The 16,390-nt window shown below is 46.3% G+C and overlaps 1 protein-coding gene across 1 annotated transcript in view; it reads right to left on the bottom strand.

The window, feature by feature from the left end:
• Positions 1-3,819: 3,819 nt before the first annotated feature.
• PAFAH2 (platelet activating factor acetylhydrolase 2) overlaps positions 3,820-16,390 on the bottom strand; it is a 50,766-nt gene continuing 38,195 nt past the window's right edge. The window contains exon 9 of the mRNA XM_049617745.1: positions 3,820-7,680. Coding sequence (XP_049473702.1) covers positions 7,662-7,680 — 19 coding nt within the window. The 3' untranslated portion in view covers positions 3,820-7,661. The remainder of the gene's footprint in view (positions 7,681-16,390) is intronic.

Below are 16,390 nucleotides of genomic sequence, written 5' to 3'. Positions count from 1 at the left end.
AGGCTCACAAAGCCTCCGCCCCCACCAAGGAACGAAGGACGGTGAAAACAGGAGGGGACAGCTTGGAAGGTGGCTTTGGCTAGCTCCAGGTGCAGGAGAATTTGCAGTGGGAGACAAACAGGTCATGGGGACGGAAGCTCGCTGTGAGCTGGGGGGGTGGTGGTGGGGGGTCCCTCACCTGTGTGTTTCCCCGGGGCCCACGCCTGGACTGCTGAAGCAGACACTGTCATCTGAGGGCTTGTGGGCTCGGAAAGATAAAAGTGGTATTTAGCAGAAGAGAGAAAAATGTATTCAACTCCCAGCCCAGTTATGATTTAGACACAGCCGTGGGCAGAATAGCAATGAGCTCCTTATTTTAAACAAGTGGTAGAGAGATGAAAATAGATCTAGGGTGTCGAACCATTGGAGGTTTTTGCAATCCGGGAAAGGACTGCAGACCACACCCTTGTCAGGCAGGGAAGACAGAGGGTCTTCCTTGAGAACAAAAAGCCTCTCTTTTCAGAGAGGGGTGTTCACATTATTGTTGTGGCGGGATTTGCGTCTAAATCATCACTAGAGAAGGTTCAGACCTCATCTTGGTGCTGGGCTCAGGGAGGGAGGAGTCTCCAGCCCCTGCCTTGGGACTCTGGACCCAAGTAAGACCCTCCAAAACTAAAGGAACCCCTGACTGGGTGGGCCCTCAGGGTCATGTAGCAAAAGCTATGACCGTGGTTCCACTCTCACAGCATTCTCACGGAGCAGGCGTAAGTATCTGCATGCTATATATGAAGAAACTAAAGCCCAAGCTAAGGTCTAGACCAAGGTCACACATTTAGAAGTATAGAGTCATTATTTGAACTCAGGCCCGTCTGACCCCTAAACCCATATTTTGCCTACTACACCACAGAGGCCTTTGCTTGATTGTCACTTCTCAGTGAGGCCTTCCCTGAGTACCCCAAGTAAACATGCAGTGCCTTGTCCCTGGCACTCTCTAGGCCCTGCCCCTATTTTATTTCTCTTCTCAGCCCTTAAAAGCATCTGACCTGGGGTGCCTGGGTGGCTCAGTCGGTTGAGCGTCTGACTCTTGATTTCGGCTCAGGTCATGATCTCATGGTTTGTAACACGGAGCCCCACGTGGGGCTCTGTGCTGATGGCATGGAGCCTGCTTGGGATTCTCCCTCTCCCTCTCTCTCTCTCTGCCCTTCCCCCACTCTCTCCGTCTTTAAAAAAAGGCGAAAAAAGCAAACAAACCCAAAAAACATCTGACTTACTATATCTTCAGTTGTTTATTTGTTTTAGTCCGTGCTCTTCCCCTGAAAACTAGGCTTGGCGAAAGCCAAGATTTTTATCTATATCCGTAGTGCCTAGAACAGTATCTGAATTAATGAATATTCAGTGTATAAGTGAATGTTGAAAAGCCTCTTGCCTGACTTTCTACTGGAAAGCTAGCATCGAAATGCATACTGCTTTTGATAAAAAGCAACCCGATGATCCTTTAGAAAACCTAAGGGTTCTAGACTCTGATGGAGTAAAAGGGAGAGTACATGGACAGCGGGGCTGCCGTTTGGAAGGAAGGGGAGCGGAAGACGGCATTCAAGGTGGCAAGGGGGGTGAGATGTAGATGTGAGGTGCTAGCTCACAAGTTAATCCGAGTGCACACAGGGATCAGTGAATAAGAAAATAAGACAGGTAACTAGAGATGCTGACACAGACAGTGGTGCTCAGTCTCCAAAAGAATCAACAAAGCTGTTCCACAGCGTCGTCTGGCATGGATCGTGGGTGTGCTTGTTGCCAATAACTTTTTCTTCATTTAGGAAGATAAAAAAGGTGGGGGTGGGGGCGGGGGGTGGATAAGACTTCCCTGTAGGACAGATAGCAACTGTACCAGAGAAAAGATACACAAAGTCACTTGAAAACAGAGGTTCTTTAGCATGCCCAGACTGATAACTTGAGACAAATTTTTGGACTCAGCGGGGATAACATGAGGTTATGTAAAACCCTGAGTACAAGGCCTAGAACATGGGGGCCATGTGATGCTCACTATTAAGCTGATATCCTTTTCTGAAAATCTGATAAATGCAACGAACTCTCTCTCCAGAAAAATGCACATTTGACCATACACTCAAAATTTTGCATGCAATTTCACTGGGGATAGGAGCCTTCCAGAGCCTTCCAGAGCCTTCCAGAGCCTTCCAGAGGCTTCCAGGTCTACTGAACAAGGGGTTATGAACAAGTGCCTTAATGAGACAGAAGGGCTCTGGGGTCAACAAGATTTGGCTGTAACTCGCTAGAATAGAATCATACGCCTAAAGAAACAATGTGCTAATTGGAACAGGGGTTAATCAACCTTAGGAGCACAGTAGGCAAATATAGGCTGTCCCCATTCAAGCACTGCTAAGGGAGGGGTGCCCCTGGCCCAAGAACCCATTTGTCTGTCGCTGGTAGCAATGGTTCAGCCCTATTTCTGAGGTGTGTGTAGTAAGCCTTGGCTTGATATCTTTAACATTTGAATCATATCACCTAACTCCCCTGGCTCTGCTGGTGGAGGGTCTACGGGCAGCAAAAGCCCTGGCCAAATGACAGGGAGTCTGGTCCCCTCCGCTCACACTTTTCATTGTAAATAGTGAACTAGCATTCTGGGTTTATAGAACAGTCTGTGAGTATGGCTAACCCCTCCTCCTCTGCGGACATGCAGATAGGTCTTCTATGTCCTGGGACTGAGAGTTCGTATCTTCGACCAAGTTTTCAAATTTGGTAATTTCTCTCATAGGAATCTACCCACAGGAAATAATTAGAAGTTGAGATGTATATATGCACACAAAGAAGATATCCACTACAGTGGATTCCTAAAAGCTTCTTCTTTTCTTTTTTCTTTTCTCTTTTCTTTTCTTCTCTTTTTTCTTTACTTTTCTTAAAGTAATCTCTACATCCAGCATGGGGTTTGAACTTACAACCCCGAGATCCAGAGTCATGCGCTCTACTGATTGAGCCAGCCGGGCGCCCCTAAAACCTTTTCTCTTGCATTAATTTTTAGATTAGCAGACAGTTATAAGAAATAATATTGAGAGAGTCTCTATTCCCTTCACCTAGTTTTCCCCAACGGTAACTGTCTCCGTCTGTTCAGGCCGCTATAACAAAAACACCATAGATGGGGTCGTTTAAAAAACATTTATTCCTCCCAGTTCTAAGGCTGGGAAGTCCAAGCTGAAGGCGCTGGCAGGTTACAGGTGTGGTGGGGGCCCTTTCCCTGGTTCAGAGGTGGTTGTCTTGACGCTGTATCCTCGACATGGCAGAGACATGGCAGAACGGGTGAAGGAACTCTGGTATCTCTAACCCCATTCACAAGGGCTCCACCCTCCTGATCTAATCACCTCACAAAGGTCTCACCTTCTAACACCATCACACTGGAGATTAAGTTTCAGTATACGAATTTTGAGGGGACACGTTCGATCTATGGCAGTAAAAAAGCTCATATAATCATGGATCAAGATGCTGGCATTCATGCAATCCTCACCTTATTCAGATTTCACTATTTTACATGCACTCATTTGGGTGTGTGTATTTCGTTCTATGTAACTTTGTCACATGTAGATTGTGGAGCCACTCCCATAGCCAAGACAAAACAGTTCTGTCACAAGGAATAATGTTAATTTTTACAGTAACAAAAAGTAAAAGCAAGTTCAACACCCAACATCAGGAGACTGCTCACATAACCTGTGGTATAGTCATAGGATAAAATATTATTCAGTCATTTAAAATGGTGAATACAGGGGCGCCTGGGTGGCTCAGTCGGTTGGGCGTCCGACTTCGGCTCAGGTCACGATCTCGTGGTATGTGAGTTCGAGCCCCGCGTCGGGCTCTGTGCTGACAGCTCAGAGCCTGGAGCCTGTTTCAGATTCTGTGTCTCCCTCTCTCTCTGACCCTCCCCCGTTCATGCTCTGTCTCTCTCTGTCTCAAAAATAAAGAAATGTTAAAAAAAAAATTTTTTTTTTTTAAATGGTGAATACAAGGGGTACTTGGGTGGCTCAGTTAGTTAAGCATCTGATTCTTTTTTTCTTTTTTTAATGTTTATTTTTAAGAGAGAGAGAGAGAGAGAGAGAGAGAGAGAGAGAGGGCGGGGTAGGGGCAGAAAGAGAGGGAGACACAGCATAGGAAGCAGGGTCCAGGTTCTGAGCTGTCAGCAACAGAACCCAATGTGGGCTCGAACCCACAGACTGTGAGGTCATGACCTGCACTGAAGTCTGACACCCAACCGACTGAGCTATCCAGGAGCCCCAAGCATCTGATTCTTGATCTCAGGGTTGTGAGCTCAAGCCATGGGTTAGGCTCAAAATAAATAAATAAATAAAATGGTAAGTATTATAAAATGTTTACAAAGATTTTTTTCATATGGGAAAATGCTTATGAGATACAGAGTTGTACATATGATATATATATTTAAAATTTTTTTTTGTTTATTTATTAATTTTTTTTTGAGAGAGTGAGACAGAGCGTGAATGGGGGAGGGGCAGAGAGAGAGGCAGACACAAAATCTGAAACAGGCTTCAAGCTCCAAGCTGTCAGCACAGAGCCCAACATGGGGTTCGAACCCACGAGCCGTGAGATCATGACCTGAGCAGAAGTTGGATGCCCAATTGATTGGGCCACCCAGGCACCCCTGATATGTATACTTTAAGGAATATGCTAGAAATTTCTAAATATCATTTACCTTTAGATGGTAGTATAGGTTGTACTCTTCTTCTGTTTTACTTTTCTGTATTTGTCAAAAATTTCTACAATAAGCATCTACTATGGACTGAATGTTTGTGTCCCCCTACAATTCATATGTTGAAGCCCTAACTTGGAATGGCATGGTATTGAGAAGTGGTGCCTCTGGGAGGTAATTAGGTTTAGATGGGGTCCTGAGTGTGAGGCCCTCATGATGGGATTAGTGGCTCTAGGAAAAGAAGACAGAGAGAGAGATGGCTCCCTTTCTGTCATGTGAGGACACAGGGAGAAGGCAGATGTCTGCAGGCCAGGAAGAGGGCCCTCACCAGGAACCAAATCAGCTGGCACCTTCATTTTGGACTTCCGAACCTCTGGCACTGTGAGAAGTCAATGTGTCTTGTTTAAGCCCCCCAGTGTATGATATTTTGTTATGGCAGCCCAAACTAAGACAGCATCTCTTACTTAAAGAATGGGGGTGCTGGGGTATGTGTGTAGGAAAATACAAGAGGGTAAAAAAGGAAGAGAAACTCAATTAAAACCAAAAATTTCAATTCAAGGTTGAGACCCTACTGCGAGGAGGGACTGCTCTCTCGGGAGGCAGTGGCTCTATCCAGGGCTCCAAGGGCAGCAGGGGCCGTGGCCTATGGCTTTCCCAGGCACTGGCAGCAGTATAGAGGAGGTCTACAGGCCTTGTAGCTCCCGAGTTTTGAACAGAGTGCAACAAGGAGGTGAAGGCATCCTCTGGGTCAGCCTTATTTATGGAAGACAAGGAGGCTGGAGAGACAGAGGACCAGGGGCAGAGGGCAGGAGCAGCCCGCTAGCTCACTCTTGCCTGTTCCACACTTGCCTTCCTGATCTGAACCCAGGAGGAAGAGGGAGGGGGTGCGGGGAGCCAAACATAGGATGGGTGGAACATCTGCTCAGGCAGTAACCCGCAGGACAAATGAGGGCAGAGCTTGGGGCTGGACTCTGCCCTGCTGAGGTCTGGCCCCTCTCTGCAAGGAGACTGTGCACTATCTGATAAGAGTATTGGCCTGGGAATCAGCTATCTGAGTCTCATTCTAACCGGGCCTCAAAGCAGGGCAGCTTGGCAAAGCCACTTTGATATGAGGGACATTTTGAAATGACAGAACAGTCAAAATAAAAATTATCATTAAAAATTACCAAGTAGGGCACTCGTGATGGGCACTGGGTATCGTATGTAAGTGATGAATCACCAAACTCTAGTTGTGAAACTAATATTACTCTGTATGTTAACTAACTGGGATTTAAATAAAAACTTGAAACAAACAGGGGCACCTGGGTGGCTCAGTCAGTTAAGGGTCCGACACTTGATTTCAGCTCAGGTCATGATCTCACGGTTGGTGAGATTGAAGAGAACTGTGCTGATAGCTCGGAGCCTGCTTGGGATTCTATCTTGCCTTCTCTCTCTGCCCCTCCCTTGCTCATGCTTTCTCTCTTTCTCAAAATAAATAAATAAACTTAAGGAAAAAAGCTTGAAACAAATAAAAATTACCAAGTAGCTTCTGAAAGGCATATCCAATCCTTACTTTCTCTCACACCCTCACCTACCCCTGACTCTCATGCCCTCCCTGACCTTGACTCCATTCCTGATTTCTATCATGTCTCTGACCCCCTCTCCACTGCAGTGAGAGCTGGCATTAAGTGGGGTGCAGAGTGGAAGGGAGGATGTCTGCTTTGCATGTACCACTCGATAGTAAGAAAAAAAAAAAAAAAGAAAATGAAAGGGGCTCCTGGGTGGCTCAGTCAGTTGAGCAATTGACTTTTGGTTTCGGTTCAGGTCATGATCTCACGGTTCATGGGTTTGAGCCCCATGTCAGGTTCCATGCTAACAGCATGGAGCCTGCTTGGGATTCCCTGTCTCCCTCTCTCTCTGCTCGTCCCCCCTCAAATGTAAATAAATAAACATTTTTTAAAAATTATAAATTTAATGTTGTGGTTTTTAGGGTAGATGTCCTCATATGATAGTGCTGTGCCAATGCCTTCCAGGGATGAATGGCTGCTTTCAAATCTGCTAAAGGTACTGGAAGTGCTTTCCCAACAAAACGAGAGATCTCAGGGAGGGTTCTTAAGTGAAAAAGCCAGAGGTCCCAGAAGGGAAAAGAAGAGGCAACTCCATCTGGCAACGAATGCCCTAGAATCCTTATGAGAACATGGGTGGTCTACCTGCCGGGAATTGTGCCCTTTGCGGGGCTGCCTGCCTTTCTGCCATCCCACATGATTCTGGAAAACAGTCACAATGTCAGGCCTGCACTAGGCATAAGAAGTGGGCCATGGGTCAGTCCTGGCCAATTTCAGTACCTATCTCCTGTCCACAGTGACTGGTCTAAGACCTGGCTAAGATACAGAATCCAAGCAGAGTCAATCCCTTCCTTGGAGTCTAATAATACGGTCCCTGGGAGAGAACACTCCAGGATCTTCCTCTGGGACTGTGGACAAACATGGATAAAGATTGTAGATAAAGATGATGGGAGTCAGGGGGCTGTCGGCAGCCATCTTGACACCATGCAGATAGCCAGCAACCCCACTTCGAACTCTGTAAGCCAGTAAATTGTTTTTGCTTAAGCTGGATCATGACTGTTTTCTGGCCGTTGCAACTAACAGACCAGTTAACACATTGTTCCACTCCTTATTTTAGAAGGCCGGGGATTCCAAGATTGCCTAAAGGGAGGCTTGCTTCTGATAGGCCCTGCCCACTTATCAGAGCCCACAGTCAGACCTCCCACACAGGAAAGAGATCCTCTGTGAAAAAAAACCTCCCATACTTCAGAGGAACCTACACCATCCATCTATCTGTACTAATCAACCGAGTCCTTTATTCATAATTGCCTTTCAGTCAAAAAGAGATACATACCCAGGCACATAGTGGTGAAGCATCTGACCTCCGAGGATAAAAGCTGGCCTCCAGAGTTCCCAGAGATAAGGGATCAAGACGTAGATTGGCATCAGATCTCTTACCAACAGTACTGCATCCTGGAAGACAAAAGAGTGGGGTCTTCAAAGTTCTAAGGGAAAAAGTGAATTTGTATGTAGAATTGTCTCCCCAGCCAAATGAACATACATCTGAGGTCCCCCAAGGACCCCAAGTTTCCCTTTCAAAGAACTTTCAAAGAAGCATGCATACTCACACAAAACGAAAAAGGAATCCCAGAAAGGAATGGCCCTGAATGGGACACAGGAAACCGAGGAATGAACCCAAAAGACCTCTGAAGGCAGTATTTTATAAACTGCATGAACAAGAGTCTCAAAATTAGGGAACCCGGGTGGTGGACCTACAGGTGTTTTTCTGTACTATGATTTCAGCTTTTCCCTCTATTTGAAATTTTTCATAATAAAAAGTTGGGGTAGAAATAGAAGGACAAGGATCAGGAAGAAAAAAAAAATAACAGCACATGTCTTTTATGTCAACAAGAAAAAAAAGGGCAGTTTAATGCCAGGATACATTAAAACAGGTTATTCAATGTTTTGTTAACCACATAGATGTTTCCTGATTTACTAGGTTCTACCTTCTAGGTATTTAAACCCGTGCTCATTAATAAACACGGGGTTTTTAACACTTTTCTTTAATGTTTATTATTATTATTATTATTATTATTATTGAGAGCGAGAGAGACAGAGCATGAGTGGGGGAGGGGCAGGGAAAGAGGAAGACACAGAATCCCAAGCAGGCTCCAGGCTCTGAGATGTCAGCACAGAGTCCGACAGAGGGTAGAACCTACGAACCATGAGATCATGACCTGAGCCCAAGTCGGACACTTATATTGAGCCAGCCAGACGCTGCAAGAAACACAGGATTTTTAGGTTGCATGATGTGAGAGCACTTAATACCACAGAATTGTACACTTAAGAGTGATTAAAAGAGTAAATTTCATGTTATGTATATGTTACCACAATAGATTTTTTTTTAATGAAATGTGATTTCAAAAACTTCAGTACTTTCATTATTTTTTAAAACTCTAGGGGCGCCTGGGTGGCTCAGTCGGTTAAGCGGCCAACTTCGGCTCAGGTCATGATCTCGCAGTTCGTGAGTTCGAGCCCCGCGTTGGGCTCTGTGCGGACAGCTCAGGGCCTGGAGCCTGCTTCCGAGTCTGTGCCTCCCTCTCTCTCTGACCCTCCCCCGTTCATGCTCTGTCTCTCTCTGTCTCAAAAAAAAATAAACGTTAAAAAAAAAAAATTAAAAAAAAAACAAACTCTAGTTGGAGCTCAGGGTACCTTCGTGGCTCAGTCAGTTAAGCATCTGACTCTTTTTTTTAAAAATTTTTTTTAACATTTATTTATTTTTGAGAGACAGAGAGAGGCAGAGCATGAGCAGGGGAGGGAGGGAGAGAGAGAGAGACAGACAGACAGAATCCAAAGCAGGCTCCAGGCTCTGAGCTGTTTGTTAGCCCAGAGCCCGACGTGGGGCTCGAACCCACGAACTGCGAGACCATGACCTGAGCTGAAGTCGGACGCTCAACCGACTGAGCCACCCAGGCACCCCAAGCATCTGACTCTTGATCTCCGCTCAGGTCATGATCTCACGGTTGTGAGATTGAGCCCTGAGATGGGCTCTGTGCTGATAGTCTGGGGCCTTTGTGGGATTCTCTCTCTCTGTCAAAATAAATAAATAAACTTAAAAAAAAAAACAAACACCAAAACTCTAGTTGGAGCTTTTTAGGAAACAATACATTTTGTTATGAAGAAACATGTATGTGCGGCAAGAAATAATTTTGTGTGTGTTCCCTTATACACGTGAGCAAGGGTTTCTTCAGGTTTGCCTGGGAATAGACTTGCTGATTGTAGGTGCATCTCTGACTCTGTACAGTATTTTTTTTAATGTTTATTTATTTTTGAGAGAGAGAGCGTGAGCAGGGGAGGGCCAGAGAGAGAGGGAGACAGATCCCAAGCAGGCTCCCCGCGGTCAGCACAGAGCCCTTTTTTTCAGACTTGTGCATTTTGGGTGTGAAATCTGAATTTCATTTTTATAGAGCAGGGGTGAGCAGTATGTGATTTGTCAGCCTGGTTTAACATTCAGGACAGTACCCAACACGTGGTCCAGCAGTGACACAAGCAGGTGTGATGTTGGTTGAATTGAATTGCTGGGGACGCTCGTCCTTCGTGAAGTCCTTTGTGTGAAGGGGGACCAGTGTGTGCAACGAGCACTTAACAACCCTGCAGAATCGATCCCAGGCTCTGACAGCTGACTGGGCAGAGGAGATGTTGGAGCAGCCTGAGTGCGGCTTGCAGGGTGGGTTTTGTAGAGGAGGAGAGTCACCAGCAACACGGGAACGGAGGGAAGGAACGGAACTTGATGAAGAGGGGAGAGGGTTTTTAAGAGACTGTGGCGTGTCCCAAAGCTCAAAAGCAGGAGAGAATTCTTCAGCACTGAGGGAAGAAGATGGGTGTGTTTGGCAGGAAAGAACTTAAACTAGAGAATAATCAGAAAATACAGGACGGTGAGTTAAATTACTAAATTGATTCATGCCTCAGTAGCTTCAGTCATAAAGACAGGATACTGATGGTACCCATCTCATAAAATTGTTGTGAACATCACATGAGATCATATCTCTAAGGCACTTGGCATAATGCCTGCAACAAGTAAATTTAATGTTAGTTCTTGTTAACTAAGTCGTCCAAGATCACACAGCTCAACTCGCGAATGGGTGTCTAGGATTTGAATAGTTTCTCTGATTCCAAAGCCCAGACTCTTAACTGCACTGTGCTCTACTACCTACCATTTATTGCACACAGTGCTCCGTACTCTACATTAGTTATCTCATTCACTCCTTATCACATCCCTGAGCTGGGTATTGCCATTTTACAGAAGAGGAAATTGGCCATCATTTAACTCTCTTGCCCAAGTTCACCCAGTTGGGTTTCACGCCCAGGCCTGCCTGGCTCCAAAGCCCTCTCCCCAACATCACACTGGAAGTGTCCTGGCTTGGGTCCCAGTCCCAGATCTGCTACTGATCAACCTGTGTCACTGGGCCTGTTTCCTCATTTTGTACATACCAGGGGGTAAGTTAAAGAATGGTCTCTCTGGTCCCTCCACCTGTTCTGGAAAGGTGGATGTGATGAAATCAGACAGTGCTCCAGGTAGGAGGGAGGGGTATGAGTCAGACAGGATCCCCATCCCCATCTGAATGCACACCATCAACCAACAGAGATCCAGAGGCGCCAGGAGATGAGTCCTGGTCTCCAAAGCATTAGTCATCGTCTGCTCCCATGCCTCAGGGGACCAGCAGGGATGCTGCTCCAATTATAGTGGATTGATGAGGGGCCTCTAGGATGATGAAAGGGTGGGAGAGGAGATGTCAGAGGGCACACTGGGAGAGCCGAATCACCCAGCCTGGAGAAAAGAAGGCAAGAAGGGCCTGTCTTCAAGTCTCCAGGGACTATGCGGTCTGGGTGGCAGGGGAGAAAGAACACAAGGGTAAGCCTCAGGGTGTCTGGGACTGGCCCTGTTCCTGGCTCTGACGCTAACAAGCAGGAAGACCTTTGTATGACAAGTTACTTCATCTTTCCAATCTTCAACTTCTACATCTAAAATATTAGGGACCTTGCTGTGATCTATCGAAAGTCAGCCCTCGACACAAGAATTTGTGAACGAACGAAAGAAAGAAAGAAAGAAAGAAAGAAAGAAAGAAAGAAAGAAAGAAAAAGAAAAAAAACAATATCAGGGAAAGAACTTTAAAGAGAAACCCCACCAATTTAAACAAAGAAATGTAAACTATTATAGCTAAAAACAACTAAAAATGGCTCAAAACCCTGGCAATGGGGGGCACCTGCTAAGCAGACCCAAACAAAAGGGTGCCAGTTGATGCAACAGAATATTAAAATGTCATTTGAGGGGTGCCTGGGTGGCTCAGTTAAGCGTCTGACTTCGGCTCAGGTAATGATCTCACAGTTCACAAGTTCGAGCCCTGCGTTGGGTTCTGTGCTGACAGCTCAGAACCTGGAGCCCACTTCCAGTTCTGTGTCTCCCTCTCTCTGCTCCTCCCCCAATCATGCTCTGTCTCTGTCTCTCTCTGTCTCTCAAAAATAAACAAAAACATAACAAAAAAAATTTTAACGTCATTTATAGAGGCACCAGGATGGCTCAGTTGGTTGAGCATCTGACTCTTGACTTCGGCTCAGGTCATTATCCCCCAGTTCATGGGTTCGAGTCCTGCATTGGACCCTGTGCTGAGTGTGCAGCCTGCTTGGGATTCTCTCTTGTTCTCTCCATGCCCCCACCCCCACTCAAAATAAATAAATAAACTTTTAAAAATGTCACTTGGAATGCTGGATAATAACAAACATTTATTGAGCACTATGTGCCAGGCACTGAGGAGAGGTCTTGGCATGCGTGATCTCATTTGCTATCCTCGAGCATCTTCTGAGGTAGATATGATTGCATTTTTCAGATGAGTTAGCTGAAGCCCTGAGAGGTTCCATCACCCGACAAGTTAATAAGTGATGACATCAGGACTCAAATTCAGAGGTCCAGCTGACTCAGAAGGCCATGCTCCTAATTAATACTCTCCTGTTGGATGGGAGGACCATGCAGAAATAGAGAAATGCACATACGAAAGTGTGAAGCGGTGGGGGGAGAAGCCTCTCCAGAGTGATTATGTTAATGTAAGAATGTTGGCATCAACATTCGGTTTGGAAATTTATAAATAGGCAATTTAGGTTGATGGGAACTTACTTGGGGCTGCTAAAGTTTAGATGTTTCTGTTTAATTTTGGATAGTTAGAGAGGATAAGGGCCTAACTCCTTCCCTTGACATAGAAGGCCTTGATTTCTTCAGTAAGCTCCCCTTTATCTCCATTTCTCACCTATTTTCTTTAAACCAGTTACAATGTCCTGAATATGCCAAGCCTTGCTATTTATATTTCTGTGCCTTTGCATGTTACTTCTTGTGCTTAGAAGGCCTTCTCCCTTGCCCATCTGGAAGATTCCATTCATCTCCAATACTGTGGTGGTTGGCCTCCAAGATGACCCCCAGTAATCCCCACCTCCTGGTGTTTATACCCTTGTAGGTCCCCTCCCACACCGAATAGGCCTGGCCTGTATCATGTGATACTGTGGATACAATGGAGTAGGACTTCTAAGGATGGGACATGAGACATTGTGGCTGCCATCTTACTCTCTCTTGGGTCACTTACTTTGGGAGAAGCCAGCTGCCATGTCTTGAACAGCAGCCCCATGGAGAGCTCCATGAGGTGAGGCCTCCTGCCAACAGCCATGTGAGTGAGCCAGCTTGTAAGTGGATTCTCCAGTCTTAGTCAAGCCTTCAGATGGCTGTAATCCCAGCTGACATCTTGACTGCAACCTCACGAGAGAGCTTAAGCCAGAACCACCCAGCTAAGCAATTCCAGAATTCCTGAGCCGTCAAGTGTGAGATAACGTTTGCAGTGCAAAGCTGCTAAATTTGGGGTTATAATGCAGCAATAGATAACTAATACAAATACCAAGCTCAAGTAAATGATACTCTGCGAGGGTTTTGTAGCTTTTCTCCGCTGCTGAGGTTGAACTAATCACCGTGTGCTGCTCTGAGCCTTAGATCTCCCCTATTATAGCACTCGTGACACAGGGCCTAACTGCTGACTTGACGTTCTTACCCTCTAGATTCAGTCCCATGAGGACAGAGACAACCATGTACAGCCGTGTAAGTGGCTGTAGCGTGAATGAACACATGTGAGAAAGGCTATCTGAGTTGATTCTCATAGACCTTTCAGCCCGGGCTTCTTCCCCACACAAAAAATCCAAGGTACGACTTCTGGAAATCATGGATGTCATGGTGAATGGGTCCTGAGGATTTTCTTTCTTCTCTTCTTCTCTTTCTTTCTTTCTTTCTCTCTCTTTCTTTCTCTTCAAAACTTAGTTTATTGCCAGTTTAAATGTTTAATTTATTTTTTTTTATTTAGAGAGAGAAAGCATCAGTAGGGAAGGGGCAGAGAGAGAGGGAGAGAGAATCCCAAGCAGTCTCCATGAGCTGTGAGTGGAACAGCAGTCCTGCTGCGGGGCTCGATCCCACAAACCATGAGACCGTGACCTGAGCCAAAACCAAAAGTCAGATGCTCAACCGACTGAGCCACGCAAGTGCCCCGGAAGATTTTCTTAATAATCCAATAAAACTCTGGCATGTATGGAGGCATCTAAAGCACTAGATTAGAATTCAGATCTGGATATTAATTCAAATCTTCCAGCTACTTGCTGAACTTCCCTGAGCTTTGGTTTCCTCATGCACCAAAAGATTTAAAGGTTCTTCCAGTTCTAAAATTTAATGATTCTATATTTTCAGCTAGTAATTACTCTTGTTCCAGAACAAAGTGAAAGATAGGCTAATAGTGTTAAGCCATAACAGGGGTTCTCAAACTAGGCTGCATATCAGGAATACCCCTGGAGCTTATCACAGTTAGCGCGCGCACACACACACACACACACACACACACACACACACACACCTGGAGCCCACCCTATACCTGCTGATCAGCTTCTCTGGGTCTCTGGAGACATGGCCAGGGCATCTGTATTTTTATGCAGTTCTAAAGTGATTCTGATGTACATCTAGAGCTGACACTCACTGATCTACAGTATGTAAATTAGAGATTAGAAATTTTCTTTCTGCCAATTGGTTGGCTTCATGGTTTATAGAGTACAGAACTAATGGGTTTGTTCTCTGAACTGTTAACTTTATATGAGGCGGAGAGATGATGGATGGACTGTTGGAACTGGCCCATCTCTACTGCTAGAAAAGGTGTACCATCAGGACTCAGTTGGACCTTCCCCCAAAATCAGTCTTTGTATGACCCAACTGTTCAGGGCATTTACTGGAGATCAAATCATGGCTTATTTTAACCTATATAGGGTAGTACAGAACTGCTTTCTCTTTGTGAGGTAGGGATGAACAGAAACTGAGAGCACTGACTTTGGAAGCCAACAGTTTAGGTTCCGATCCTGACCCCAGGACTTACTTACCTGCTGGGCGACTGTGGCCGAGCTAGTACACCTTCCTGAACCTCCTTTTCCTGATCTGTTGTATGGGGATAACACGTAATACCTTACAGGGATGGTGTTAGGATTAAACGATACAATGTATGTAAAACACTTAGCACAGAATCTGGCACAAAATACGTGCTCATTATATAGCAGCACACTGGCAAAAAACAAAATATGGCACTTTTGTTATTAATAGCAGCATATATTTGTCTAGTGCCTTGTAAATTACAAAGCACCCTCTGTCTTATATTGAACCCCTCCCCCCACCGCCCCGCATCTTGAGGTGGGCAAGGCAGACATTAATGACCCCATTTTATAGGAAAATAAAGGCTCGGGAGGGTTCACTGGCTCCAGATCAAATGGTAAGAAAGTGTCAGTGCCTGGATTCAGACCTGGATGTGACACCATGAAAATGAAGAATTATGCACGCACTCTTGGCAGGCTGTGCATCTAGGGACCATCTGGCTTAGCAGGCTGAGGAGGGCTGTGTTTCTGAGCAGCTTCTTTTTTTAGGTGAAAGCAAGATGGGAAAAATAAGCTGGCAAACTTTCCCTCATTTTCAGTATCGGTATGATTTGTGCTCAGTGTTGCCCTCCTTCTAACTCTCAAACGCTACGTGTCCAAGTATCTCCATATCTCCTTTCGCTCCAGCTGCCCTCGGCCGCAGTGTCACTGGGTCTGCCCCGGGCCCCACACCTGGGATCTGGGAAAACCCCAAGAAAAGGAAGCAGGGGCAGCCGGAGGCATCGGAGGGCTGGGCGAACACCAGCTGTTCCCAAGTCTGCCTGGGAAACAAGCAGCCTGCTGATCAGGGGGACAAGAGGGGAGGGGACGGTGATCCCTGCTCCCCATGTCAGTCAACAGGAGGATGCTTGTCCTGCGCAACAGATGGGTCCTACTCCTGGAATAACGTCATTAACTGCAATACTAAATACGGCACGGATGTGTTTCTCTTGGGGAGCAGGAGGCCAAGAGATCAAACGTTAGGTGAGTCGAAGCAGGAAGGCTTTCACAGAAGAGCAGGAGCTCAAATGGGGCCTAAAAGATTAGCAGTACTTGGATGTACAGGGAGGAGACTGGGAAGAAAACATCGTGAGAAAGGGCATGCGTGTTCGTCTGGGGAATGGGTGGGCACGTACTTGAGGGGGACTGTGGGAAAAGTGCGTGGTAAGAAGCAGAGGACAGGAGGGGCAGGGCAGGACCAGGCGCGATGAGGGGGTGAGATGTCATGCCACAGGAAAATCCACTCCGTGACGGAGCCAGGAAACAGCACAACTGCACGGGCCTCAGGGATCAGCCAAGTCAACAACCCACCACCCCACATCCCAATTCACAGGCAGGGAAACTGAAGTCACAAGAGGAAAGGCGCTGAGCAAGAAAGACGGTGACAAGAGAGACGGTGACAAGAGAGACGGTGACTGAGAGCCGAGACAAAAACCCTGGGCTCCAAACAAGCAGTTTGGTCCTCTTCCCATCAGACCCCCTTGCCAGGTTGGCGTCTTGAAACAAAAGTAGTGTTGTCGGCGGATCTGGCAACAGGACGCAGGGGGAAAGGGACTGGAGTCCAGGAGACTGTAAAAATGAGTCCAGGGGTGAGCGGCTGGGAGACTAGCCTCAAAGGTCCTGGCAACCGGCCGGTGGGAGGACACAAGAGAACCTGGGGGGAAATCAGGGCAGACAGTGAGCGGGGAGAGCTGGAGGAGTGTCTCCCGAGGAG

This window comes from Panthera uncia (assembly GCF_023721935.1).
Source record: "Panthera uncia isolate 11264 chromosome C1 unlocalized genomic scaffold, Puncia_PCG_1.0 HiC_scaffold_4, whole genome shotgun sequence".
Classification (NCBI taxonomy): Eukaryota; Metazoa; Chordata; class Mammalia; order Carnivora; family Felidae; genus Panthera; species Panthera uncia.
The sequence above is the reverse complement of the archived record's forward strand: the minus strand, read 5'-3'. Positions and strand labels throughout refer to the sequence as shown.